Source organism: Gracilinanus agilis, chromosome 4, assembly GCF_016433145.1.
Source record: "Gracilinanus agilis isolate LMUSP501 chromosome 4, AgileGrace, whole genome shotgun sequence".
Taxonomy (NCBI): Eukaryota; Metazoa; Chordata; class Mammalia; order Didelphimorphia; family Didelphidae; genus Gracilinanus; species Gracilinanus agilis.
In genome coordinates, this window is record NC_058133.1 from 218,914,194 (window position 1) to 218,940,603 (window position 26,410).

Consider the following 26,410-nt stretch of genomic DNA (forward strand, 5'->3'; position numbering starts at 1 on the left):
TAAATCTTGGCTAAGAGTTTCTCAACAAATTCTGTTATTGTTTCCATAGCAAAATCTGATATTTAAAAAAAGAAACCTTCTGGTCTAAATTATCCTCAGATAAGAATATGCAGGAGCTCCTTGGCTTCCTGTTTTAAAAAAATCCTGGGTAGGAAATGCTTCTACCAATTTAAAGCAATAATGTATCTTTATAATAAAATATATAAAAGCTTATCCTTTAAGACAACAATTCTTAAGGATTTAAAGTAAAAGTTAAAAAACCTTTTGTAAAATTACAAGTTAATTCTCAAGGCATGGAAACTTTCAAGGTTCTTTACCAAGACAGAATAAACTTTAAAAGACATGTATGTGCTCTATAAATCCAGTATACATAAGGCAAGTTACAACATTAAAAATGTGTAGGAGATATAATGTGAGTATTAGAGTAACAAGCTGGTCAAAACCTCTTACCAGTTCTAATAGATTTTTCTCATTATTTGGGAGTTACAATAAAATCAACAGAATTAATCTAGCAGCCACAAACTTCATTAACTTAAAATGATTCAGTGCAACAGGAAAATCAACAAAAATAAACAAGATTAATTTACAAAACTAATTAGCAACATACAGTAAGATACAGTCTCTTTAAAACAGAAATAAAACCCATTCAGTTCTGAGGTTTAAAAGATTGAGTTCTGCTGAGTTTAAGGGTTTTTTTTTTATAATCAGTCTTTGCTCTCAGTTCAAAGTTCTGAGCAGGTATGGGGGTGAATATTTTTTCCCCTGAGTTTTAGTTCTTAATCACAAGAAAGTCTGAATAGGCCGTGCGGCCCCATTAAGGGTAAACGCTAGTTGCTAGGTCCACGTAGGCTCGGGGTTAGAGAAAAGCTTAGGTCAGTTCTGTAGAAAATACCCAGGTGGAGAGCTTGTGGGGGTAGGGGGTGCCTAAATTAGGTCTTTAGAGAAACACGTGGAGGGCTAGAAATAGGGAGAAAGGGGAATATACTTCCCAAATTCTTTACCAGGAGAGTTGAAGCTGAATGGCAGCCTTCAGCAAGTCAGGGTGGGTCCAGCAGCCTCCAAGTCAGGGTAGGGTTGTAGTGGAAGCATCAGCACCAGCGGCAGGATCGGAGAAGTGGTCTGCTCCAGTGAGTCAGGAACGTGAGGCAGCGATCTGTACTGGCGGGCTGGGCAGGGATATGAGGCAGCAGTAAAATCAGCAAAGATCACAGGCACTGGGCTCAGGCGTTTTGGTTTTAAAGCCTGAAGCCAGAATTGGCTGGCCTGACCTCCCAAGGTAGTTTGGGCTGGACTGGCTGGCTGAGTCCCACCTGAGGCAAAAATGTGCTGTTGCTTTTAGCAAAAGCATGGCGAGCAAGGCCACTTTCCTTTTTTAAAAAATTGCCTGAAAAAACTGAGCAAGATGGCCAAAAAACAGGCATGGCTCTCTTTAGGCTATCTGGAAAATTGAGAGTTCGAATTTCATCCTTCTGGTTTGCCAAATTGTTATAATTAAAAATAATAAAGGTAGCTATAATTATAGAAATTAGTATTTTAATTAAAGCCATGACCATGCTGGTAAATTCATTAGACCACGAGCTTGTAAGAATTCAAAACTGCTGCCCCAGCCATTATTGTTACCTCCTTGCACCCAGGTAGCTAAAGAGGAAGTTCAAAGTCACTTCCCCCCATTTAAAACAGTCCCTCACCTTGAATATGTAATCCAAAACAGGAAACCCGTTGGACCACGGGAAATGTAGTTTTTTTTTTAGGTCCCCACGTGTCCATAGGAAAAAAAAAATATATATATATATATACTTTTAAATGGCATTTCCCAAATTTCAATTAACATATAAAAATAAAAGTTAGATAATGTAGAGTTTTGGTAGTCTTGAGCCATGTTTAGACCAAGTGTAATTATATGTAGAATTTTGTAGAAATTTAGTAGGTGTGCCAGCTTAACCAGTATAACCTTGAGTGCTTCCCTCTTTTGATTTTGAAATGTAAATTTTCCCAGCATTTGTGTGACTATGAGAGAAAAGTATTAAAATTAAAGATTCACAGGGAGTTCTCAGAACAGTTTCCAGAAATCCACTGTGTTTCTACTCTCTCTCTCTTCCTCCATTTTGGCTAAACCATCCCACAAACTGGAAACTGCCGGCTGGCTTCCAGCACCTATCTTTGAACAATTTCATTGAACTCTTTGTTCAAATATAGGACATTTATATATTTAATCCAGCTAAATAAGACAGATTGGTGGAGTGGTGCACAGAAGGCTGGTTCTGGAATCTCGAAGACTAGAATCCAAATCTTGCTTCTCACACTTATCAACTGTGCTATCCTGGGCTAGGCATTTAACTTCAGTTTTCTTCATTGCCCTTACCTGCAAAATAATAGTAGCACTTAATTTTCCCAGGATTTTTGTGAGAATAAAATGAGATAATGTTTGTATAGCACTTTTTTTACCCTTAATGGATTATATAAATGCTATTATTATTAATCCAATCCAGTATCTTTGCTAAGAAAACCCCAAATGAGGCCATAAAGAGTTGACTGAAATGATTGAACAACATCATTATTATTGAACTCAAAAGTGATATAAATATGGACATTAAAAGATGTCAGTATTAGAGAGGTTTATATGATTTTCTAATGGTGATCATTCCAAATTGTTTAATTCGTATTTGATTTTGATCTCTTATAAAGGGATATTAATTATATTTCTGATGAATGCTATTCATTTAGTCTGAATATATGTTAGCAAAAGCTATCAATCAACAAGTACACATTCACTTATTGTATGCTAGACTGAGTTCTAAGACTTTGGGTTCAAATCCCAGCTCTGCCACTTATTAACTTTGTGACATTGGACAAATCACTTAACCTCTCTATGCCTCTGTTTTCTCACTTGCTAAAACAAAGACCCTCCAACTCTAGATTTATGATCTTTTAAATCTACTGCTTAATGTCAAATATCTTACTCACTATCTGATATTAGCCATAACTACTATATACTATTAATAGAATATTCTTATTTTTAGGTTGGAAATAGAATTGTGATAGTTGCAATCTGTTTTTGTGGAATGACCCAATCTATTTTTGTAGAAAGCAGAATTTTTTTGTAGAAATTACTTCTGAATTGAATTTTTTCTTTGTAACTTTATTGATATATTTGAATTACTCTTAATTTTGGCCATGAAGAATAATCTTAGTAAGTTTAATTGAATGGCAATAGTTAATATTTGTTTTATAATCTGTTATGATGCATTTATTTTAATATAATCATAAATTTTTAATTTAATTTCTTTTCAGGTCATGTATCTTGAAGATTTAGATGAAGGTGCTTTGTTTTCTAACTTGATCAAAGGCCCATATCCTCTTATCATTGCCATTATAATGCTAGCACTCAATAGTGTATTTTACATCCTCTTAGCTGTTTATCTAGATCAAGTCATTCCAGGTATGTAGGTTATTGTTGGAGTTCAGAGGTTTGATTTATTGTTAATAAGGCCACCTTTAGACTCTGTTGTGTGTGTGTGTGTGTGTGTGTGTGTGTGTGTGTGTGTGTGTATGTGTGTGTGTGTGTGCGCACGTGCGCATTTTTTAAAAGCAAAAACTTTTTTTTTAGACAAGAGCCCACTTTTACAGTAGAATTAGATTAATCCTTCTGCTATTTTGTTTTCAGTTTTAATTTTTGTGCATTAGTCATTTCAAATAAGATATTACATCAAATATAGAATAGTTTAGGTTTTAAACATAAAGTTTTAAATAAGCTTTTCTAGCAATTGAAGCAAGCATACATATTATATGTAAGGTAGAATAAAAAGAGGAGGGAATCTTTGAAATTTCACTAAAGAAATACATTATCTTTGTTTTGTATTTTAGTTTTATGTTCTGAGTTGTCATAAGTTTCACATTTTTGTCATTATCTGTGATCCAAATGTTAGCTAACAGTAATTATAACACTTTTATATTTTATTTTATATTATTTATAATTTATATTTTATATTATAAACATTATTTCTTTTCAGGTGAATTTGGACTACGACGACCATCTTTATATTTTATAAAGCCCTCTTATTGGTCAAAGAGTAAAAGAAATTATAAAGAGCTATCTGAGGGCAATGTTAATGGAAATCCTGGATTCAGTGAGATTATTGAACCTGTTTCTTCAGAATTTCTAGGAAAGGAGGCTATCAGGTATGAATGATTAGTACTTCATTTACAATTTAGGCAGAAATTCGAAGTGTTGCAAGAGAGCGTGAGTTGATATTGGTGAGGAAGAATAGGGAAGGCAAAAGATATATTTTTTACATTACAAGGGGTTAGATAAGAGAAGTATCAAAGATGGAATAAAATTGCTTTTCTGAACAGATAAAATAATGTTAATTAATGATAGAGAGAAGAAAGAGCTGATTCAGTTTTATTTTACTTGTTTTCTCTGCCAAGGAAATTCATTTTTGTGTTGTAAAGGATAGAACAAAACTTACTAGTAGGGAGTTAGAGCCCAAGATGAATAAAGAGATAGTTAGGTAGCACTGAGATATCCTTGGTGATTTGAAATTACTAGGCCAAATCTCTTCCCTGAACTTCCCCAAAAATAAAAATGCTTTTGTTTGTCAGTTTCCTTCAGAGATCCATTTTTAAAATTTATTATCACAGAAAACTAGTCAGATGTTTTATAGTTAAGGAATGTTCTGTAGATTCTCAGTAAAGTTTTTTGAAGTTGTGTAGGTAGAGCTTAAAAGACTACAGCTTCCATTGTTTCATTGAATTGTGACAGAACAAATAGAATAAACATGATCTTTTATGATTTTTCATTCATATTTTTTTCTGTGTAACATCTAAAATTGCCCTACATTTTGTCATGAAGCTTTAGAATATATTAATATCACTAAAATATCAGTGAACATATTTTAAAAATCAAACCAACTACACTTTAAATTTTACTTGCTCTTGACTTGTTGGCCGAAAAAAGTGAGGGAGTAGAGAGAAGGTTTTATTCTGTGCCTCAGATTTTAGTAAACTGTATGATTTCATCATGGAAAGTTTAAAATTCCAAGATAAATGAGTTTATCATAAAAGAATCTTTCTGTAATTCTAAGAGCCTATTGTCTTTCTTGTGTACCTCTCATACATTGCTTTTTATTTGGCTTCTCTGCCATCTTTCTTGGCCTCAGTTCCCTAGAAATAACATATTTTCCTTTTAGGTATTTAAGGAGGAGAAAGAAACATAAATGAGAGCTTAAAATAATAATCAAAGGAGAATTTATACAATTGCATTGTTTTCAGTTGATCTTCTTCTACACATACTACAGGGAACTAGACAATTCTTAAATTTTTTGCTTTTTCCCATATGGTTCATCCCTTTCTTTAGAGCTTCTCAAAATGAACTGTCATACCTATGGTAGATATGTCATTCTTCATTTACCCAATAAGATCTACCTTTCGTTGGTTTCCTCATACAAACCTTCTTTAATCACAGATTTGTGCCTAAATCCCTGGCTTCTTTTATGAAAAATATTCTTCCACACCTGGGGATTTTAAAAAATGTTCCTTCATTGGACTTTAAAAAGTCTGTCCTATTGAAGGCTTTGAATACTCAGTTATGGAAGACTCGCTATTTAATGAGGTAATCCATTCCATTTTTGACAGCTCATATTACTTGGAAATTTTCCTTAAAATGAATTGAAATCTCTCTTTAGTTTGTGTAGTTCATTTGAATTTAATAACATGAATTCTTTGTTCCTATTTCTGCCATTGAGGGACAGGCTAAAAGAATCTTCTTGCACTTGAGCAGCTTTTACTTGAAGATGTTTATTTTCCCATTGTAATTAATCTTGTATGAACCTTTATACATATCTCATGTCTGCATGTGACACTTCCCATTTCAGTCTGTCGACATCCTTTTCTTCCTTCAAGATTATTATCCAGATGCTACTTACTCTATCAAGATTCCCTCTTCCATCCCTGCACTCTCACCACTATCCTCCAAGCTCCCAGTGAAAATAAACTTTCACTTCTCTTAGCATTTAGCTTATTTTTTCTTTTGTTCCTATTTTATTCCCTTTTTTTGCCATAGTTATTTGTTTACTTGTATTTCATTAGTTTACATGGAAATCTGTCTTTGTATCCCCAATGCCCCATTTTGAAATTCTACTATCCACCTCCAATCAGGTTGACATCAATCTATTAACTACTTTTTGGGGTCTATCCATTTATCTAGTTTTGAATTTATATATCTGTACAATAGTAATAAGTCCAATCTATAATTCACCATCATGTCTACAAGTTTGGCATTTGATTGTACTAGATTGACTTTGCTGATATTTAGGAGTCGTACATCTTTAGCATTGCCCATCTGTTAGTCTGATGGGTATGCAAAAAAAAAAAGTAAATGTTATCCTTACATATGTCATATATTATTGATGAACTTATATTGACTCTTAGAATTAAATTTTATTTTCTAGGTCTTTGAAGAAGAGAGTTGAAATCAAGTTCTAATAATTTTGTTTTCTTTTATTCGTAGATTATATTACCATTCTTTGCCAATAATTCTCATATCTACTTTACCATCCCTAACTCCTCTGCTGACCTCCAATCTCAATTATGCAACTCTATTAGTAGATATCTTGAACTGAATTTCCTGTAATCATCTTAAACTCAACATGTTCAAAACTAATCTCATTATCTTTCCTCCAAAAAGTTCCTGTCTCTCAAACTTTGCTGTTACCATGGAGGGCACTACTATCTTACCAATACCACATGTCACAACCTAGATATTTTCCTCAACTCTTCACTTTCTCTCACCCCACCACCCTATATCAGTCTGTTGCCGAGACCTGTCAATTTTACCTTTGTAACATCTCTAGAATATACTCCCTTCCATCTTCCATTACAGCATAAGCTCTTTGAGTGCAAGAAACTATATTTTACCTTTCTTTGCATCCTCAGAGTTTAGTACAGTGCCTGATACATGGTAGGTGCTTAATAAAATACTTAGTGACTTTGTGTATTTCATGGCAAATGACTCTGTAAATGAATGGGATATCAACATCCATGCTAGCATGCCAAGAAGAGAGTCCCTGTATGTAAAATTTGTGTATCCAAATGAAAAATATTTTTATGGTAACTGAGACCTCAGGATGGCTGGAAATGGGGAGATGCTGCAAGTTACCAGGTTTTCACTTCATGATGGGTCCCCACTTTCTGTTTTGGTGCCTACTTGCAGTATCATATCAGCTTACGGAGAAGCAGTAATAAAAATGGCTTCCCAGCTTTCTTTTTATGTCAGACTTGTGGCAGTGGCATTTCATTAGTTATTTTTCTTTTCTTAAAGTGTTTAAGGCAGTGATTATAGGCAAAGTATTTTTAGCTCCACTCCCACCAAAATCTTTGTTTTTCAGATATTAAAGTAGGTGAAATAGGGAGAAAAATAAGCAAGAGATTATGGCTCAACCTTTGACAAACTCTGAGTTTGTTCTTATTGAAATAGAGAGGCCTGCTCTCATGGCAATGAATGGATTTTGCAAGAACATTTATTTGCAAATTTTCCCAACACTTCTTCCCAAAGCAAAACAAATAAGCAATAATAACAAATAGACAGTAACTAATTCATAAGGAATTTCATGATATTAAGGAATAGTTGGGTTTTGTCCTTCATACTTGAAGAGGACCAAAGTGACATCACTATGTCGGGGTCAATATGTTAAGACTGTGGCCAATCAGACCAGTACCAGCTCTGAAGACCCTACCAGAAGGCAGGCACGAATAGCCTGTATGAACATTTGAGATAGAGATGCCTCTAAATTTGCACATATCACATTTCTTTTGCGTTACTGCAATTCATCTTTGCTCATATAGCACAATGCCTTCTTTGGTGTAGGCACATCATTCTGGATGGTCAAGTGCTAGTTACATGGCATCCCTGATTTTACATGATTATTTTAAAAATGTTACTGCTATATTTTGCTTAAAAATAACCTTCTTTTCCAAATAAATTCCTCTTCCTTATCTTGCTATCTACAGTCATCTATGGTAACAAATAGGAAAAATTTTTTTTCAGGTCAACTGAGTCTGATTATATATGCAACATTCTTTTTTTAAAAAAATTTTTTTTTAAACCCTTGTACTTCGGTGTATTGTCTCATAGGTGGAAGAGTGGTAAGGGTGGGCAATGGGGGTCAAGTGACTTGCCCAGTGTCACACAGCTGGGAAGTGGCTGAGGCCGGGTTTGAACCTAGGACCTCCTGTCTCTAGGCCTGACTCTCACTCCACTGAGCTACCCAGCTGCCCCTATGCAACATTCTATATATCCTTCATCTCCTGCAAAGAAGGGAATGGATAGAGTTGTGTTTCTTTCCTCATCTCTAGAGCCAAGCTTGATCATTATAACTATGCATTAAAGAATATTAAAATTTTTTTCCATTTTGTATTGCTGTAGTCGTTATATATATTGTTTTTAGTTCTGCTTCCTTGTTCTCTGCTTTACTTCATCCAAGACTTCCCTATGCTCCTGATTTCTTCAGTCATTATTTCCTATGGCATAGTAATAGTCAATTATATTCATGTAACACAGTGTTAAAAGAAAAATTAGAGTGGCATAGATTGAATTTGAGTGACAGGCACAGTTTACTGACAGCTTGAGAATTCTGTGGGTCTGACACAGTGAAGGAGTGACAGTTTGAACTCTGGGGATAAAGGAGACCTGTTTTATCCTGTCTGTGAAGCCTGTGTTTTCCAAGAGGATTACTTCTATCAAGATCTGTTCGCTGGGATTGACCAAGCTGTTGTGAGACATTTCAGTGGTGGACAGAGAATGTCAATAAGCCTAGCTCAATCTTCAGTATTGGATTAACTGGCAGTTACCCTGAACAGTACTGAGGATCAGCTGAAATCATCATCCACCGAAAACCAGGATGTATGTGAGATCCCCGACTACAGCTGGACCTGTTACTCTAGTAGTTAGATTAGTGATCAGAGTAGTCTTCTCCACATCCTTCATTCCCTGAGTTACTTAAGACCTAGTGGCAGTTTCTCCTACTTTCCTCCACTTCCCATCCTAGTTTTTGTTATTAAACCATTTTACATAAGGCTTCCTTGTTCTTCTCCTTTCCAAGATACCTTTATTGACAATTTGAACTATAAGTTATGTACCCTGGTTTTATTCTTCTGTTTGTTATTCAGTTATTCCCCAGCTTAGTGTGTATTTCCTTTAATCAGTTAACTCTCCACTGTACCCCACTCTAGCTGAGGGACTAATTTTAACCCCCCCAGCATAACAGTTGTCACCCCTACTTTTTACAACAGTCTCTTTAGCTATTCTCCATTCAGTTCATTATGATTTTTAGAGTATTGACAGTTCTTTAGCAATTATATTCAGTAATTTCAATAATTCATGTGGGTCTGATGACTCGAATTAACTGAATACATGTAGTTAAATTCTCTTTCACCCTTCACTGAGCATCAGGTTACTGAAATTAAACATATTAAACTCAATCCCTCCCCCAAAACTGAACATTTAGGGTCTCTGTCTTCTGGTCACTGATGTTTAAATTTTGGATTCATAAATATTGAGGTTCTTGTTGTAAAAAGATTTTGAGTAAGAAACACAATTAAGACAGTCTGTCTCCAACCCTGTGGTGTTTTTAAAAACTATTAGCTTTTTAAATTGAATATTAAATCATCAAGTTTTTCTTGAAAGGGCCAAAAACGGAAGCAAAATGACTGGTTACTTGTAATAATAATACACTGTTGATGAGTTTCAGAGAGAATTTCTCCAGCTTTGAGAATTAAAAGGAATAAAATGCTTTTCCTCTAAAGCTTTTAAGAAACACTTAGAATTATGTAATTTATTAAGTTTATTTATTGTAGTCATCAATGTTTGATGCAAAATTGTAGCATGCTATTGTGTTTTCTTAATTTCTATTTTCTTTTCACTAAAAACATATCTTCCAGAATCAGTGGTATTCAGAAAACATTCAGAAAGAAAAGTGAAACTGTGGAGGCATTAAGAAGTATGTAATTTTCTAATGTTTAATACATTAAATTTAAGAACAAATATTACAAAATAGAAGTACTTAGTATTACAAATGTTTTTTAAAACTTTTATTGATGCCTTGTTTTTCTTTGTTATGATCACTCATGGAAATAGTCTTTTCTCTCTTCTTTTCATTCTTGAAATTGAATCCTTTGTAATCCTTTTGTTACTACCTAGTGACTCTTTCAGATGGTATCTGCCACATTCTGCCCTCATACAGGGGATATCTCTTCTGAGAGAAGTGAGATATGTTTCATTATCTGCTTGCTAAAACCATTATTGGTAAAATTGTTCCTATATTGTTAAAATATGGCTCTCATTTACTTTGAGTAGGCTTCTTTTTAGTGATCTTTTAATTTATGGTATTGTAGTCATTTTGTTTATTGTTCTTTTGTCTCTGCTTATTACTTTCTACATCAGTTAATCCTCATCATCATTATAATTGCAATTACATTTATTGAGTTCTTTAAGGCTTCCAAAGAGCTTTATAAATATTATTTCATTTGGCTCTCAAAACAATTTTTGGAGGAAAATACTATTATCCTCATTTTACAGTTGTAGAAACTGAGGCAAATGGAGGTTTAAGTGACTTGCTCAATGACCATTAACTATTAAGTGACTTGAGTTGGATTTCAGCTTGAGTCTTCCTTAATAAAGGTCCAGTTCTCTATCCTCTCTGCCAACTTAGCTGCCTCAAGTTTCTTTGAGTTCTTCATAATTGTGATTTCTTGTACAATAATATAGCTGTATCATATACTACAATCTAGCAACTCACAAATCAATAGGCAACTGTTTTATTTACAGATCTTTGTTGGCATAAAAGTACTTCTCTAAACATATTAGATGATAAATATATGACTATATTGGACCTTTGTTTCTATTTTTAGGTAATGTGCTCAATAGTGGGATCACTGGATTGAAAGGAATGAACATTTTAGTCATTTTTCTTTCATAATTCCAAAATAATATCCAGAGCTATTAGACTAATTCAGAGTTCCCCCAGTTGTTATGTCACAAATTCATCGTAATTTCCTCTTTCCAGTTTTGCATTGGAGTATATTCTTTTAGGCTTCAGCCCTTCTCTCACAATGTTTTGGGCCTCTGCATAGAGAAAATCTCCATAAATTCACATATTATGCCACCACTTGGGCTTTAATTTAGGATTAAATAAAGGAAGTTTGAATTCTTCTGACTTCTTTATTGGGGACTATTTTTTTTATAATTCCATTTCCCCTTTCTCATATAACACACTTTAGTAATCTGACATACCAACTCCTATCCAGAAGAAGTTCTGTACTACTAATAGTTTTCAGACATTTCTAATGTATTGGGAAGTATAACAAGCAAAGTTGATTTATTTTGCTCTTTTGCTCTCATTGTAGTTCTTATCCATTTATAATAATATTACTTATTTTGTTGTAGAACATGGTGACAGATTTTAAATTTATTTTTTACTTTGTCATAGTAACTAAAAATTGCTACATTATTATATAGCTATTAATCATTATTAATTGTTTTCATCTCTGCTGGTACTGTATTCATGATTTTCCTCTTAACTTCTTTCTTTAATTAGATTTATCTTTTGACATATATGAGGGTCAAATTACAGCATTACTTGGGCATAGCGGAACAGGAAAAAGTACATTAATGAACATTCTTTGTGGGCTTTGCCCACCTTCAGATGGTAAGAGTTTATGTCTCCTGTCTTTTGAGCAGTTTAAAGTGTCTTCTCACTTTGATGTTCTATTATTTTGTAAAGATAGAGTTTATACTAGTGGTCTTCAAAGTTTTCATAGTGTACTGCTCTCATTAATTTTTCTTTTCCTATGGATTTATAGTAAAGATGAGGAAAGAAGCATAGGTATTTTTCAGTGACATGTATGCAGATACTAAGGGTATCCTCAACAGGATCAGGTTATAACTTGACTCAGAAGGGGAAAAGTTGGAAGCTGGCACAGTAGCAGGAGGGAGTGGAATGTGTGATTTTGACTGTAATGGGTAAAGAACAAGTGTGGTTATTTTTGAGACAAGTCACAGGATTGGCTATTTCTGGAAGGTTAGGATGTTAACTAAATTTCTAGCCTCTCATTGATTAAACTCATACCTCTTAATTCCATCGGCATTCTACAGCTCTGCTTGAGAACATGACATACATCCTCAGGGAAATAAGTTTAGGCTTGTAAGACCAATTGAGTAGACATCTCTTATTTAATATGGACTTTTAAAAATATTCAGATTATTAATGATGCAATATGATGTTTTCCCTTTGGGGACACATTGAGTATGTGTTAAAATTGTATTTGTTCTGTTCCCTCTCCTGCCCCTCCAGTCCCTCTACTCAGTATAATAATCTTTAAGTAGCTAATATAAAGTAGCAATGGCAGGAAGTAAGATCTTAAAGGTGACCCAAGGAGTCACATACAGTCTGAAAGATGAAAGCAACATAATTTACAAATTGTATAATATGTTAAACAAAAAATCAAATACTAGAAATATGTTCTGAATCAGGAGAAGCCATCTAGGCTTTGCTGTCAGGGATTTTTGGTCTTATTATATGTAAATCTCAAATCTGTTTCAAAACACCAGCAGAATACTAGATAAAGTTCCAGAACACCAGCAGAATACCAGTAAAACTTTAAAGTTAACATATCCATGCCATCTCTAAGTTATCTTTGTAAAATTAACTGAAATAACATGGATATGTTAACTGTAAAGCTTTACTAAGAACTTTTAAGATGATTTGGACATATTAGTGAACTGACCCTCAAAAAAAGCCTATAAAAAGGAGACTTCAAATCCTTCCCACTTCCCCTTTTCCATCTGGGTCTACACTGCTGAGTGCTCTTAAATCTAAACCACAGTTACATGACTCTTCTCTCCCCCAATTTGCCCACCCTATCTCCACACTATCAGTTTTATCAGTATCTATTTCTTTACTTCTGTGCCATTTGCCCTTAAATCCTCTGTGTCTTATTAGAATGTAATTGCAGTCTTTTTTCCCCACTGATGTTGTAGTCTTCGTGAGTACCCAAAGAACTGGATGTGCCTGTCCAGTTTCAAAATTTCATAAATTAATGATCAATTTAGAGTAGTTTGGATAGTGCTAATCAGCACACTTGAAAACTTAAAACTAAAGAACTACTTAAACCTCATGAAACATCAGTTTAATATTGATTACATTTTGTATCTGTTTGATGCTATCAGTCATTAGATTTGATTTGTATATTTTTAATTAAGAATTTTTCAAGATTTATCAGCAATTTTTTTCCAACATAAGATGAATCCCACAGAAAATTACATGTTTAAAGAAATTGTTATAATTCTCTAAGATATTTATTGCTAGTAGAGATGGTAGGTCAAAAGAGCTAATATTTCACTTGCGAAGAATATTCTTTTGACCCCTCCCTAGAAGCAGGAGAAGACATTGCCTATTATAGCAATTTCAATTTGCCTTATAAACTAAATGAATAACCATGAGAGGTAATGTGGCCTAGTAGATAAGTTGTTAGACCAAGAGTCAGGAGGGCTTGGGTTCAAACCCCCTGCTGACAGTTACTTACTTTGAGACCATGTGCAAATTCTTCAAATTCTCTGAGCCTCAGTCAGTAAAATGGTGATAGTAATACCTGCAGTCTTTGTCCTACTAGCATTGTTGTGAGACTCAAATAAGATAATTTATAGATACTGCTTTGTAAACTTTGGAGTGCTTTATAAATGTCAGTTATATAAAACAAAATAATAGTTTACTTTGAAAAGTAAAGAATTCACATTATCTTGGCTGATATTTTTGCTTGTAAAAAGTTCCTTTAAATTTCAAGTGTTGTTTTTTTAAATTCATGTTGCTAAGTTTAGGAAAACTAAAGATTAAACTTATAAATGAAAAGAGATGCATCAATATTTTCTGATAGAACTTGAAACTAATGAATGTCATTTAAAAATTGATTTGTATTATTATTTGATAGCTAAAACAAGAATTTAGTTTATCATAGTAGGAGTTTAGGTTTTATATTTAAAATAATTTTTATGTTTATACTTTTAGGACTTGCATCTATCTATGGACATAGAGTTTCAGAAATTGATGAAATGTTTGAAGCAAGAAAAATGATTGGAATTTGCCCACAATTAGATATAAATTTTGATGTATTGACAGTGGAAGAGAATTTGTCAATTTTAGCTTCTATAAAAGGGATTCCAGCAAACAGCATAATTCAAGAGGTATGGTACTCAAATAGAAAATTGTACTTCTACTTGCCATAGATTTATTTTAATAATAATTGTCGTTATAAACCTGAAGCCCTGAAGATAAATCTATCTCATGCCAATTAAAAAGCTTGTTAGTTAAAAAAAATTAAAAAGATAGTGTAGTATAAACTTGGGTAAATTTTTGTTCTAATTACATTAAAAATACTATTTATAATGTAGAAGACATTATGCTAGGTATAGGTAGCTTATATTTTTTGGATTTTGGGGGGCAAATGTATGTCAGAAATAACCCTCAGATTTTAAATGCAAGCATTTAAAATACAACATTTATAATTAAGTAAGTTAGTTTCACTGCTATATATGTTTGGTAAAAAAATAAACTTATTTTACTTGTATTAATAATCTATCCTTCTCATTGTCTACCCTCTCTGATCACTAAACAATAGAAACAAAAAAAAACCTGTTTATCATAAAAATACATAGCCCAGGAAAATAAAGTCTAGTATTGGCCTTGTCCCAAAATGTATGTGTCTCTGCATCTTAAGTTTACCTCACTAACAGGAGTTAAAAGGCATATTTCATCTTTGGTTCTCCAAATAGGTGGTTTATTATTTAACTTATCAGTGTTATTTTTCTCTTGTTTGTTGTCATTGTATAAATTGCTTTGGTCATTCAGTTCGGTTTACTCTGTATAATTCAGAACGATCTTCCCCATTTCCTCTGAAACTGTTCCATTTTATCATTTTTATGACATGATAATATGTTATATTAAATAATTTCCCCCTTTTTCTTATTAAGGTGCAGAAAGTTCTTCTAGATTTGGATATGCAAGCCATTAAAGATAACCAAGCAAAAAAGTTAAGTGGAGGTCAGAAACGAAAGTTGTCACTAGGTATTGCTGTTCTCGGAGAACCCAAGGTAAATATTGTAACTTTTAAAGTATCTTAATAGTATCCATAGGAAAACTACAACATATTCTGTAAATTGGAAAATAGAGAAGTGATTTAGAGGCACTTTGTTATATTTTGTGTTTTATTCAGAAAGCGAAACCAGTTTTATCAAGTTGTTTTGTCTGTACTTATTGCTTGATATGACAATCCACGGAGAAATTATTTTTATAAATACATTCATAGTATATAACTAGAATGATGGAACCTTAAGCAAACATTAGCATAAGGAGTTCACATTAATCTTGTACCTTATAATTTATTCAAATCCAAGAGAGGTTTGATCACTCATTGTGGTTTCTCTAACACTTAACTGAGAACAATCAGCATTTTTTTTGCCCTTTACTGTAATTCTTTTGCTGTTTTATTTGCCCTTTTAAGCTAAAACCAATCAACATTTGCTAATCAATAATTCGGAATACATGCAGCTGAAACGTTATAATGAGACTTATTTTGGATTGTACTAATGGTCAATTTTCACAATGGTTTCTTAGAAATAATTACTTTTACTTTACATCAGTGAGGTCACAGATCTCTGAAAGTACTTTAGTGCTTTTCCTATCTTCTTACACCCTGCATCACCTCTCTTCTCCATGTACTTCCAGTATAGTGGTACCAGACTCCTGGCTGTTCCTTAACCAAATACTCCATCTCTCAGCTTTAGGCATTTTCATTTATATCCTGCCTTAATTCAAGTTCTAGTTAAAATCCTACATTCTACAAGAAATATTTCCTGATCCCTCTTAATACCTTCTGTGGATTATTTCCAGTGTGTTTTTTATGTAGCTTGTTTGCATCTATTTATTTTCTTTTTCATTGAACTGTTAGCTCCTTGAGAGTGGGGTTTCTTTGTTGTCTTTTTTTGTATCACTAAAACTTGCCACAGTATTTGGCACATTTGGTACAGTATTTTGTCTTCAAGGAGCTTACAATCTCATGATGGAGACAACATGCAAACAAATAAGTGTCAAGCAAGCTATATTCCGGAAAAGGAAATACTTAAAAGTAGGAAAGCACTGGAATTAATTGGGTTTAGAGAAAACTTCCTGTAGAAGATAGGATTTTAGTTGGGAATTGAAGCTCTTTATGAATCATAAAGTATTGATGAGGCTTTATATTTTTTCCTTTGAAATATATGTTTTTCTCCACATACCTATTAACTCCAATTTTTCTAAGATTTCATTCACTTCTCTTACCTCTTATTTATTTTTTGGTTTGATTTATTTAGATCTGATAGAGGTAGGTTCAGGTCTCCCAGTAGTATAGTTTTATTATCTATTTTCTCCTTAATCTCCCCCAATTTCTCCTTTAGAAATTTGGATGCTATGCCTTTTGGTGCATACATGTTGAGTACTGATATTTCCTCATGGTCTCTATTGCCTTTTATCAGGATGTAATTACCTTCCCTATCTCTTTTGACTAGATCTATTTTTACTTTGGCTTTGTCCGATATCATGACTGTGACTCCTGCCTTCTTTTTCTTAGTTGAAGCCCAATAGATTTTGCTCAAGCCTTTTATTTATTTTTTAACATTTATTAATATTTATTTTTTTTTAAAAGTTAACATGGTTACATAATTCATGCTCTTACTTTCCCCTTCACCCCTGACTTCCCCTCCCCCATGGCTGATGTGTATTTCCACTGGTTTTAATATGTGTCATTGATCAAGACCTATTTCTAAATTGTTGATAGTTGCATTGGTGTGGTAGTTTCAAGTCTACATCCCCAATCATGTCCACCTCAACCCATGTGTTCAAGCAGTTGTTTTTCTTCTATTTGCACTCCTGTAGTTCTTCCTCTGAATGTGGGTAGCTTTCTTTTCCATAAATCCCTCAGAATTGTCCTGGGTCATTGCATTGCTGCTAGTAAAGAAGTCCATTACATTCTATTTTACCATATTATATCAGTCTCTATGTACAGTGTTCTTCTGGCTCTACTCCTTTCGCTCTGCATCAATTCCTGGAGGTCTTTCCAGTTCACATAGAATTCCTTCTGTTTATTATTCCTTTGAGCACAGTAGTATTCCATCACCAGCATATACCACAATTTGTTCAGCCATTCCCCAAATGAAGGGCATACCCTCATTCTCCAGTTTTTTGCCACCACAAAAAGCACAGCTATAAATATTTTTGTACAAGTCTGTTTATCTAGGATCTCTTTGGGGTACAAACCCAACAATGGTATGGCTGGATCAAAGGGCAGGCATTCTTTTATAACCCTTTGAGCATAGTTCCAAATTGCCAGCCAGAATGGTTGGATCAGATCATAATTCCACCAGCAATGTATTAATGTCCCAGTTTTGCCACATCCCCTCCAACATTCATTACTCTCCCCTTCTTTCATTTTAGCCAATCTGCTAGGTGTGAGATGATACCTCAGAGTTGTTTTGATTTTCATTTCTCTAATTATTAGAGATTTAGAACACTTTCTCATGTGCTTATTGATACTTTTGATTTCTTTATCTGAAAATTGCCTATTCATGTCTCTTGCCCACTTATCAATTGGGGAATGGCTTGATTTTTTTTATACAATTGGTTTAACTCCTTATATATTTGAGTAATTAGACCCCTGTCAGAGTATTTTGTTATAATGATTTTTTCCCAAATTTTTGTTTCCCTTCTGATTTTAGTTGCATTGTTTTTGTTTGTACAAAAGTTTTTTAGTTTGATATAATCAAAATCATTTATTTTACATTTTGTAATTTTCTCTAACTCTTGCTTGGTTTTAAAATCTTTCCTTTCCCAGAGATCTGACAAGTAAATCACTCTATGGTGTAGGGTGTGAGATGTTGATCTAAAACTAATTTCTCCCATATTGTTTTCCAAATTTCCCAGCAGTTTTTGTCAAATAGTGGATTCATGTCCCCAAAGTTGGGCTCTTTGGGTTTATCATACACCGTCTTGCTGATGTCACTTAACCCAAAACTATTCCACTGATTCTCCCTTCTGTCTCTTAGCCACTAACATACCGTTTTGATGACCGCTGCTTTATAGTATAGTTTAATATCTGGTACTGCTAGGCCCCCTTCCTTCACATTTTTTTTCATTATTTCCTTGATATTCTTGATCTTTTATTATTCCAGATGAACTTTGTTATAGTTTTCCTAATTGAGTAAAAAAGTTTTTTGGTAGTTTGATAGGTATGGCGCTAAATAGGTAAATTAATTTGGGTAGGATGGTCATTTTTATTATGTTAGCTCGTCCTACCCATGAGCAATCAATGTTTTTCCAATTGTTTAATCTAGTTTTAATTGTTTGGAAAGTGTTTTGTAGTTGTTTTCTTATAATTGCTGTGTTTGTTTTGGTAGATAGATTCCTAAGTATTTTATATTGTCTAGGGTGATTTTAAATGATGTTCCTCTTTCTACCTCTTGCTGCTGTGATGTGTTGGAAATATATAGAAAAGCTGATGATTTATGTGCATTTATTTTGTATTCTGCAACTTTGCAAAAGTTGTTGATTATTTCTACAAGCTTCTTAGTTGATTCTCTAGGATTTTTTAAGTAGACCATCATATCATTTGCAAAGAGTGATAGCTTAGTCTCCTCATTACCTATTTTGATACCTTCAATTTCTTTTTCGTCTCTAATTGCTACTGCTAATGTTTCTAGTACAGTGTTAAATAATAGAGGAGATAATGGGCATCCTTGTTTTACTCCTGATCTTATTGGAAAGGCTCCTACTTTATCCCCATTGCATATGACGCTTGTTGATGGTTTTACGTATATACTGTTCATTATTTTTAGGAAAGGTCCTTCTATTTCTATACTTTCCAGGGCTTTCAGTAGGAATGGGTGCTGTATTTTGTCAAAGGCTTTTTCAGCATCTATTGAGATAATCATGTGATTTTTTTTGTTAGCTTGTTGATATGGTCAAATATGTGGATGGTTTTCCTAATGTTGAACCATCCTTGCATTCCTGGTATAAATCCCACCTGATCATGGTGGATGATCTTCTTGATCACTTGCTGGAGTCTCTTTGCTAATATTCTATTTAAAATTTTTTTATCTATGTTCATTAGGGAGATTGGTCTGTAGTTTTCCTTCTCTGTTTTTGATCTACCTGGCTTTGGAATCAGTACCATATTTGTGTCATGAAAGGAATTTAGTAGGACTCCTTCTTTGCTAATTATATCAAATAATTTGTATAGTATTGGGATTAGTTGCTCTTTGAATGTCTGATAGAATTCACTTGTGAATCCATCAGGCCCTGGCGATTTTTTCTCAGGGAGTTCTTTGATGGCTTGTTCAATTTCTTTTTCTGACATGGGATTATTTAGGTATTCTATTTCTTCTGCTGTTAATCTAGGCAATTTGTATTTCTGTAAATATTCATCCATATCTCCTAGATTACTATATTTATTGCCATATAATTGGGCAAAATAGTTTTTAATGATTACCTTAGTTTCCCCTTCATTAGAGGTGTGGTCTCCCTTTTCATCTTTGATACTGTCAATTTAGTTTTCTTCTTTCCTTTTTTTTTATTAGATTGATCAGTACTTTGTATATTTTATCTGTTTTTTCAAAATACCAGCTTCTAGTCTTATTTGTTAATTCAATAGTTCTTTTACTTTGATTTTGTTAATTTCTCCCTTGATTTTTAGTATTTCTAATTTAGTTTTCATCTGGGGATTTTTAATTTGCTTGCTTCCTAATTTTTTGAGTTGCATGCCCAATTCATTAATCTCTCCCCTACTTAATTTTTTAATATATGCACTCAAGGATGTAAATTTCCCCCTGAGTACTGCCTTGGCTGCATCCCACAGAGTTTGGTAGGATGTCTCATCATTGTCATTCTCTTCAATGAAATTGTTGATTGTTTCTATGATTTCTCCTTTGACTAGCTGGTTTTGGAGAATCATATTATTTAATTTCCAATTAGTTTTTGATTTGCCTGTCAAGGTGCCCTTACTAATTATTATTTTCATTACATTATGGTCTGAGAAGGTTACATTTATTATTTCTGCTCTTTTGCATTTGTGATGTTTCTATGCCCTATTACATAGTCAATCTTTGTGAATGTACCATGTGCAGCTGAAAAGAAGGTGTATTCCTTTTTGTTCCTATTTATTTTTCTCCACATATCTATTAAATCTAATTTTCTTGGATTTCAGTCATCTGTCTTACCTCTTTCTTATTTATTTTTTGGTTTGATTTATCTAGATCTGAAAGAGGGATATTTAGATCTCCCACTAGTATGGTTTTACTATCCATTTCGTTCTTGAGATCTATCAGTTTCTGCTTTACAAATCTGGTTGCTATGCCATTTGGTGCATACATATTGAGCAATGTTATTTCCTCATTGTCTATACTGCCATTAATCAGGATGTAATTACCTTCCCTGTCTTTTTCAATCATATCTATTTTTACTTTGGCTTTGTCAGAAATCAGAATTGCCACTCCTGCCTTGTTTTTCTCATTTGAGTCCCAAAGGATTTTGCTCAAGCCCTTGACCTTAACCTGTGTATGTCCACCCACCTCATATGTATTTCTCGTAGACAACATATGGTAGGATTTTGGTTTCTAATCCACTCTGCTATTTGCTTCCTTTTTATGTGTGAGTTCATTCCATTCACATTCAGAGTTACAATTATCAGTTGTGTATTCGCCAACATTTTGGTATCCTCTCCTAGTTCTACTCCTTCTTCTTATGCTATTTCCTTTTAAACCAGTGGTTTGCTTTATGCCAGTAACTCTTGTCCCCTCTCTTGATTTACTATCCTTTCTACCCCCTCCCGTATAATTCCTCTCTACTTATTTTTAAGGCCTAATGAATTCCCTCTCCCTTCTTCCCCCCTCCCTTTTATGACCTCCCCCATCCCCTACTCTCCCTGGTTTTTCCCCTCTGACTTTCTCAGTAGGGTTGGATAGAGTTTTATATCCCAATGGATAAAGCTACTCATCCCTCTCAGGGTTAATTACACTGAGAGTAAGGTTTAACTATTACCTCTTGATGCTTTCTTCCTCTCCTTCTTATAATAGTATTCATCCTTTCCCCTTCCAATACCCTCTTTGTGTGTAATAGAATATCCTATTTTTCTTATTCATTCAAGTTTCTCTTGGTGTCCTCTGCTATTCACCTCCCTCTTTCCCACCCCCATATCATCTTAGACCATTTAGTATTCCAACCTCTCCCTCTGAATAATTCTTCTAATTACTGTAATAGTGAATACTATAGTAGTGAATTGAGTTCCTTACCTAGAGTTATACATAACATTTCTCCACAGAGGAATACCAATAATTAGACAGTATTGAAGCCCATAAAGAGGCAAATTTTAAAAATACAAGTTTTCTTTCTTTCCCCTCTGTTTCTTAATTACCTTTTCATGTTTCTCTTGAATTTTGTGGTTGGATATCGAACTTTCCATTTAGTCCTGGTCTTTTCTGTGCAAATACTTGGAAATCTTCTATCTTGTTGAATGCCCACAATTTCCCTTGGAAGTATATAGTTAGTTTTGATGGGTCGGTGATCCTTGGTTGTAGACCCAGTTTTCTTGCCTTTCTGAATATCATATTCGAAGCCTTGCAGTCTTTTTGCGTGGAGGCTGCCAGATCCTATGTGATCCTGATTAGTGCTCCTTGATATCTGAATTGTCTCTTTATGGCTTCTTGTAAAATTTTTTCTTTTACTTGGAAGCTCTTGAATTTGGCTGTTATATTCCTGGGGGTTGTCTTTTCTGGGTGTAGTATAGAGGGTGATCTATGGATACTTTCAATGTCTATATTGCCCTCTTGTTGTAGAACTTCAGGGCAATTTTGCTGAATAATTTCTTTTAGTATGGAGTCCAAATTTCTATTAATTTCTGCTTTTTCTGGAAGACCAATGATTCTCAGATTGTCTCTTCTAGACCGATTTTCTTGGTCTGTCACGTTCTCATTGAGATATTTCATGTTTCCTTCTATTTTATCAGTCTTTTGACTTTGTTTTATTTGTTCTTGCTGTCTTGAAACATCATAAGCTTCTAATTGCTCAATTCTAGCCTTTAGGGACTGGTTTTAGGCTATAATCTTTTGGTTTTCCTTTTCAATTTGGTCATTTCTGGTCTTCAATTTGATCAACAGTTCATTTGATTTCTGAGCCTCACTTTCCAATTGCAAAATTCTGCCCTTTAAACTCATTTTCTTGCCAGATTTTGGTTTCTAATTTGCTTACCATTTCTTTTGATTTGGGGGCATCTTTCTCCAATTGGGAGTTTCTGTCTTCTAACCTGTTAATTTCCTTTTGAGCTGTTTCCCACTTCTCTCCCCAAATCTATTCCATCTTTCTCATCATCTCAGATTTGAACTCTTCAGTAGCTTGTGGCCAGTTTTCATTATTTTGGGAAGGTTTGGATGTGATTATTTATTTGTTCTCTTCTGCTGTTTGCTCTTTTGTCTGGATTTTATCTGTGTAAAAGTTGTCGAGTATTACAGATTTTTTTCTTGATGATCTTTCTCTTTTGGGGTTTCTTGTCCCTGGCTTGCCATTGTTAGCCCTGCACCTTCTCAGGTTTATCCTCACACTCTGGGTCTGTCTGAGCTCTTTAGGCTCCTGAGTTCTCAGTTGTTCTCAGGGTCAAGGCTCCTGGTGGTCCCCTTACTTGTTCCTCTGCCCGAGGCTCCTTTAACAGTCTCAGGGTGTTGCTTCCACAGTTGTGAACCCCTTTTGCACTGGGTCCCCACTCAAAGTTCGAGCCTTTGCTCAAGATCCAAGTCCTTGCCTGCGCTCAGGATTCGTGTCTGGGCTTGAGTCCATGCCCGTACTCATGCCTCAGCTCAGGGTCTGAGTTCAAAGTCCACATGTGTTCTTTAGCCTCTTGGGGTCTTAAGTCTTGCTGCTCTCAGGAACAGGCCCTGGTGACCCCAGGTAGCTGCCAAGGACTTAATGTGTGCCCCAAACTTGCTCTAACTCTTGTGCGCTGGCTTTGGCACTGTAGGTGGTATGGAGTGGGGGAGGAGGTTGCTCAGCTCACGTTTTAGTGAGAGCTATTTCACCCCTTTGTAGCTTGGAAATGCCCCAATTCCACATACCTCCAATGCTGTGCCCTGTTGTGGGGGGGGTCCCTTTGTTCTTCTTGATTTGTTTTTATGTCTTCTTGAGGAGTCCTGAATGTTTCAGTTAGGAGAGGTTAAGCAGCTGCTTCTGTCACCATCTTAACCAGGAAGTTCTAAGCTCCTCTAGCCTTTTATTTTTACTCTATGTATGTTTGCCTGTCTCATGTGTGTATTTTATAGACAACATATGGTGCTATTTTGGTTTCTAATCCACTCTGCTATTTGCTTCCTTTTTATGGGCTTGTTCATCCCATTCACATTCAGAGTTATTATTACCAGCTGTGTATTCCCAGAGATTTTGATTCTCTCTCCTTGTCCTGCCATTTCTTCTTTCACTATTTCCTTCTATACCAGTGGTTTGTTTTTTATCAGTTCCCCCTAATTCTTATTTTCTTCCCTTTCTCCCCCCTCCCTTTTTATTTTCTTTTTATTTTCCTTTAGGGTCTTTTTGAGTTACCTCCCACACTCTCCCTCCCTAGTATTGCTTCCCTCCCCACCAGTCTGTTATCCTTCTCCTTTTCTATAGGGCACAAATCAATTCTCTGCCCCAATAGGTCTGATTGTCCTTCCCTCTTTGAGCCAATTTTAATGCATGTACGACTGAAGTATTTATCTCTGACCTCTTTACCGTTCTAGTGTATTGGTCTTCCTCCCCACTCCCATCATGCACTACTTTATGAAATACAAGTTTATTCCATTTTGTCTCTTTTCCTATTTCTCTTAATATTGTCTCCTTTTTACCTCTAGTGTTATATATATTTATACATACATGTATACATCTTGACATTCCATCCTAAACAGTTTGTCACTGTTCACTCTTAGTGTAGTTCCTCTAGCTGTCTTTATAATAACAATTCTTTGGGGCAGCTAGGTAGCTCAGTGGATTGAGAGTCAGCCCTAGAGATGGGAGATCCTAGGTTCAATTCCAACCTCACACACTTCCCAGCTGTGTGACCTTGGGCAATTCATTTGACCCCCATTGCCCACCCTCACCACTCTTCCACCTAGGAGCCAATACACAGAAGTTAAGGGTTAAGAAGTTAATAACAATTCTTAAGAGTTATCAATATCATCTTTTCTTATAGAAATACAAATCATTTGAACTTATTGGGTCCCTTTAAAAAAAGCTTTGATTTTTCACCCCCTCTCTTAATTACCTTTTGGTGATTCTCTTGAGTTCTGTGTTTGGACATCAAATTTTCTGTTTTAAGTCTGGTCTTTTCTTTATATATGCTTGGAAGTCATCTATTTTATTAAATGACCATACTTTCCCCTGCAAGAATATAGTCAGTTTTGCTGGGTAGTTGATTCTGTTATAAAAGAATGGGGGGGGGGGTAATCTGTATACTACTACTATTAGGCTGGTTATTAGTAGTAGTAATCTGAGATATTAATCTGAGGGAGCTTTAGTTTGGTTCCCTAATGGCTGGTGCAGGGACACCCAAGTCCTGCCACCCAGCTGAGGTTATAATAACTGCCCTTCTTTATAACAGTGCCCAGGCAGGATCCCTAAAGGTCAATGGATAGGTAACCCTTTCAGATCCCACCTGGGTTTGATTAATTATTGGTATTGGGCTCTATTGACCTTGGATAATGTTCATCTGACTGTGTTGCTCCCTCCCCAGAGTGGTGATAGAATAACTACTCCAGGAAGGTACTTAATAACTTTATGTTGTTTAACAAGGGAAAGGAATGATCAGGAAAGGGTTGGGGAATAGGTGACCCTATCACTAAATCTATGACAGTAATCCCTCCGGACTGTAGGCTGTTCAGTAATGTTCAGCTTGTTCTTCACTTCCTCTGGCTCAGCCTGGCTACAGCCAAACCAGAGTAAGCAAACCGTTAGGATGACACAAATGTTGATGATTTCTCTCATCTTCTTACTGCTTTTGGTAGTTCTACAGCCTTCAGGAAATGCCACCCTTTACCATCCTCTTCTTCTTCTCCTTCCCACTTCCCGGATCTCCACCCCCCCTCCTCCACGGGCCCCAGGATACCTGAATATCTAGAGATGGTTTAGGTGCCTAAATATCTAGGAATTCAGAGAGAATCAGAGGATCCACAGGTCAATCAATGTTCAAGATCAAATGTCCAAGGCAAGAGTTTAGGCAAAGCTCAGCCAAAGCAAAAGCCAAGGTCCCAAAAGACCAGGGGTATAAGGGGTCCCTGTCAGGGGGCTGCCAGGGTTTTTATATCCTTTCTGGCCAGCTGCCTTTCCTTCTGTCCTCATGGCCTCCAGGAACATTCCAATGTCCAACTATCTTCACCTGTCAATCAAAGTGTGATTCTCAACTCCCAGAGCTTGAATATGACAATTCTTGTTTGTAGGTCTAGCTCCCTTGCTTTCTGGAATATCATATTCCATGCCTACCAGTTCTTCAATGTAGATGCAGCCAGATCCTGTGTTATTCTGTGGTTCCATGGTATCTGAATGAATTCTTCTTAGTAGCTTGTAATATTTTTTCCTTGGTCTGGTAGTTCTTGAATTTAGCTGTAATGTTCCTGGACATTGTCCGTTGGCGATTAAATGCAGGAGGTGATCTGTGGATTCTTTCAATCTCCACTTTTCCCTCTTGTTCGAGAATGTCAGGGCAGTTTTTTTGGATAATTTCCTGTAGGATGCTATCCAGGATTTTCCTTTTGTCATGATCTTCCCATAGTCCAATAATTCTCAAATTGTCTCTCCTGGATCTATTTTCAAGATCTATGATTGTGTCAATGAGTGTCATATTTTTCTCAATTTTTTGATTCTTTTTAATTTTCTTTTATCTATTATTGCTGCCTTGTGAAGTCATTTGCTTCTAGTTGTTGGATTCTGATTTTTAAAGACTGAATTTCATCCCTGGCTTTTTGGTCATCTTTTTCCTTCTGGTCTCATTTTCTTTGTAGGTCATCTTTCACTTTCTTTGCCTCATTTTCAAGTTGGTCAGAATCCTCAAATGCCAGGCTTCTCAGTGCCAAATCATAGTATAGGAATAGGGTATTAATACATAAGGCTCAATAGGGAACCAAGCATACACTTCCCAAAGAGGATTCTTCTAATTATACACTGTCTTCTACCATCTTAGAACTGTTCCAGGGATTCCTCTGATTGATTTTTTTTGGGTAACTGCTACTTCCTTGGTAGACAGCCTGACCACAGCTTATTTCCTTAGGACAGGATCACTATTGTCCAGAGAGCAGTGATAGAATAAGCCAGGGACCTTCTAA

General features: G+C 35.0%; 1 protein-coding gene across 1 annotated transcript in view; it reads left to right on the top strand.

The window, feature by feature from the left end:
* ABCA5 (ATP binding cassette subfamily A member 5) overlaps positions 1–26,410 on the top strand; it is a 172,899-nt gene that overhangs the window by 50,980 nt on the left and 95,509 nt on the right. Inside the window, exons 9-14 of the mRNA XM_044672184.1 lie at positions 3,292–3,439; positions 4,011–4,179; positions 9,937–9,995; positions 11,592–11,702; positions 14,058–14,233; positions 15,020–15,139. Coding sequence (XP_044528119.1) covers positions 3,292–3,439; positions 4,011–4,179; positions 9,937–9,995; positions 11,592–11,702; positions 14,058–14,233; positions 15,020–15,139 — 783 coding nt within the window. The remainder of the gene's footprint in view (positions 1–3,291; positions 3,440–4,010; positions 4,180–9,936; positions 9,996–11,591; positions 11,703–14,057; positions 14,234–15,019; positions 15,140–26,410) is intronic.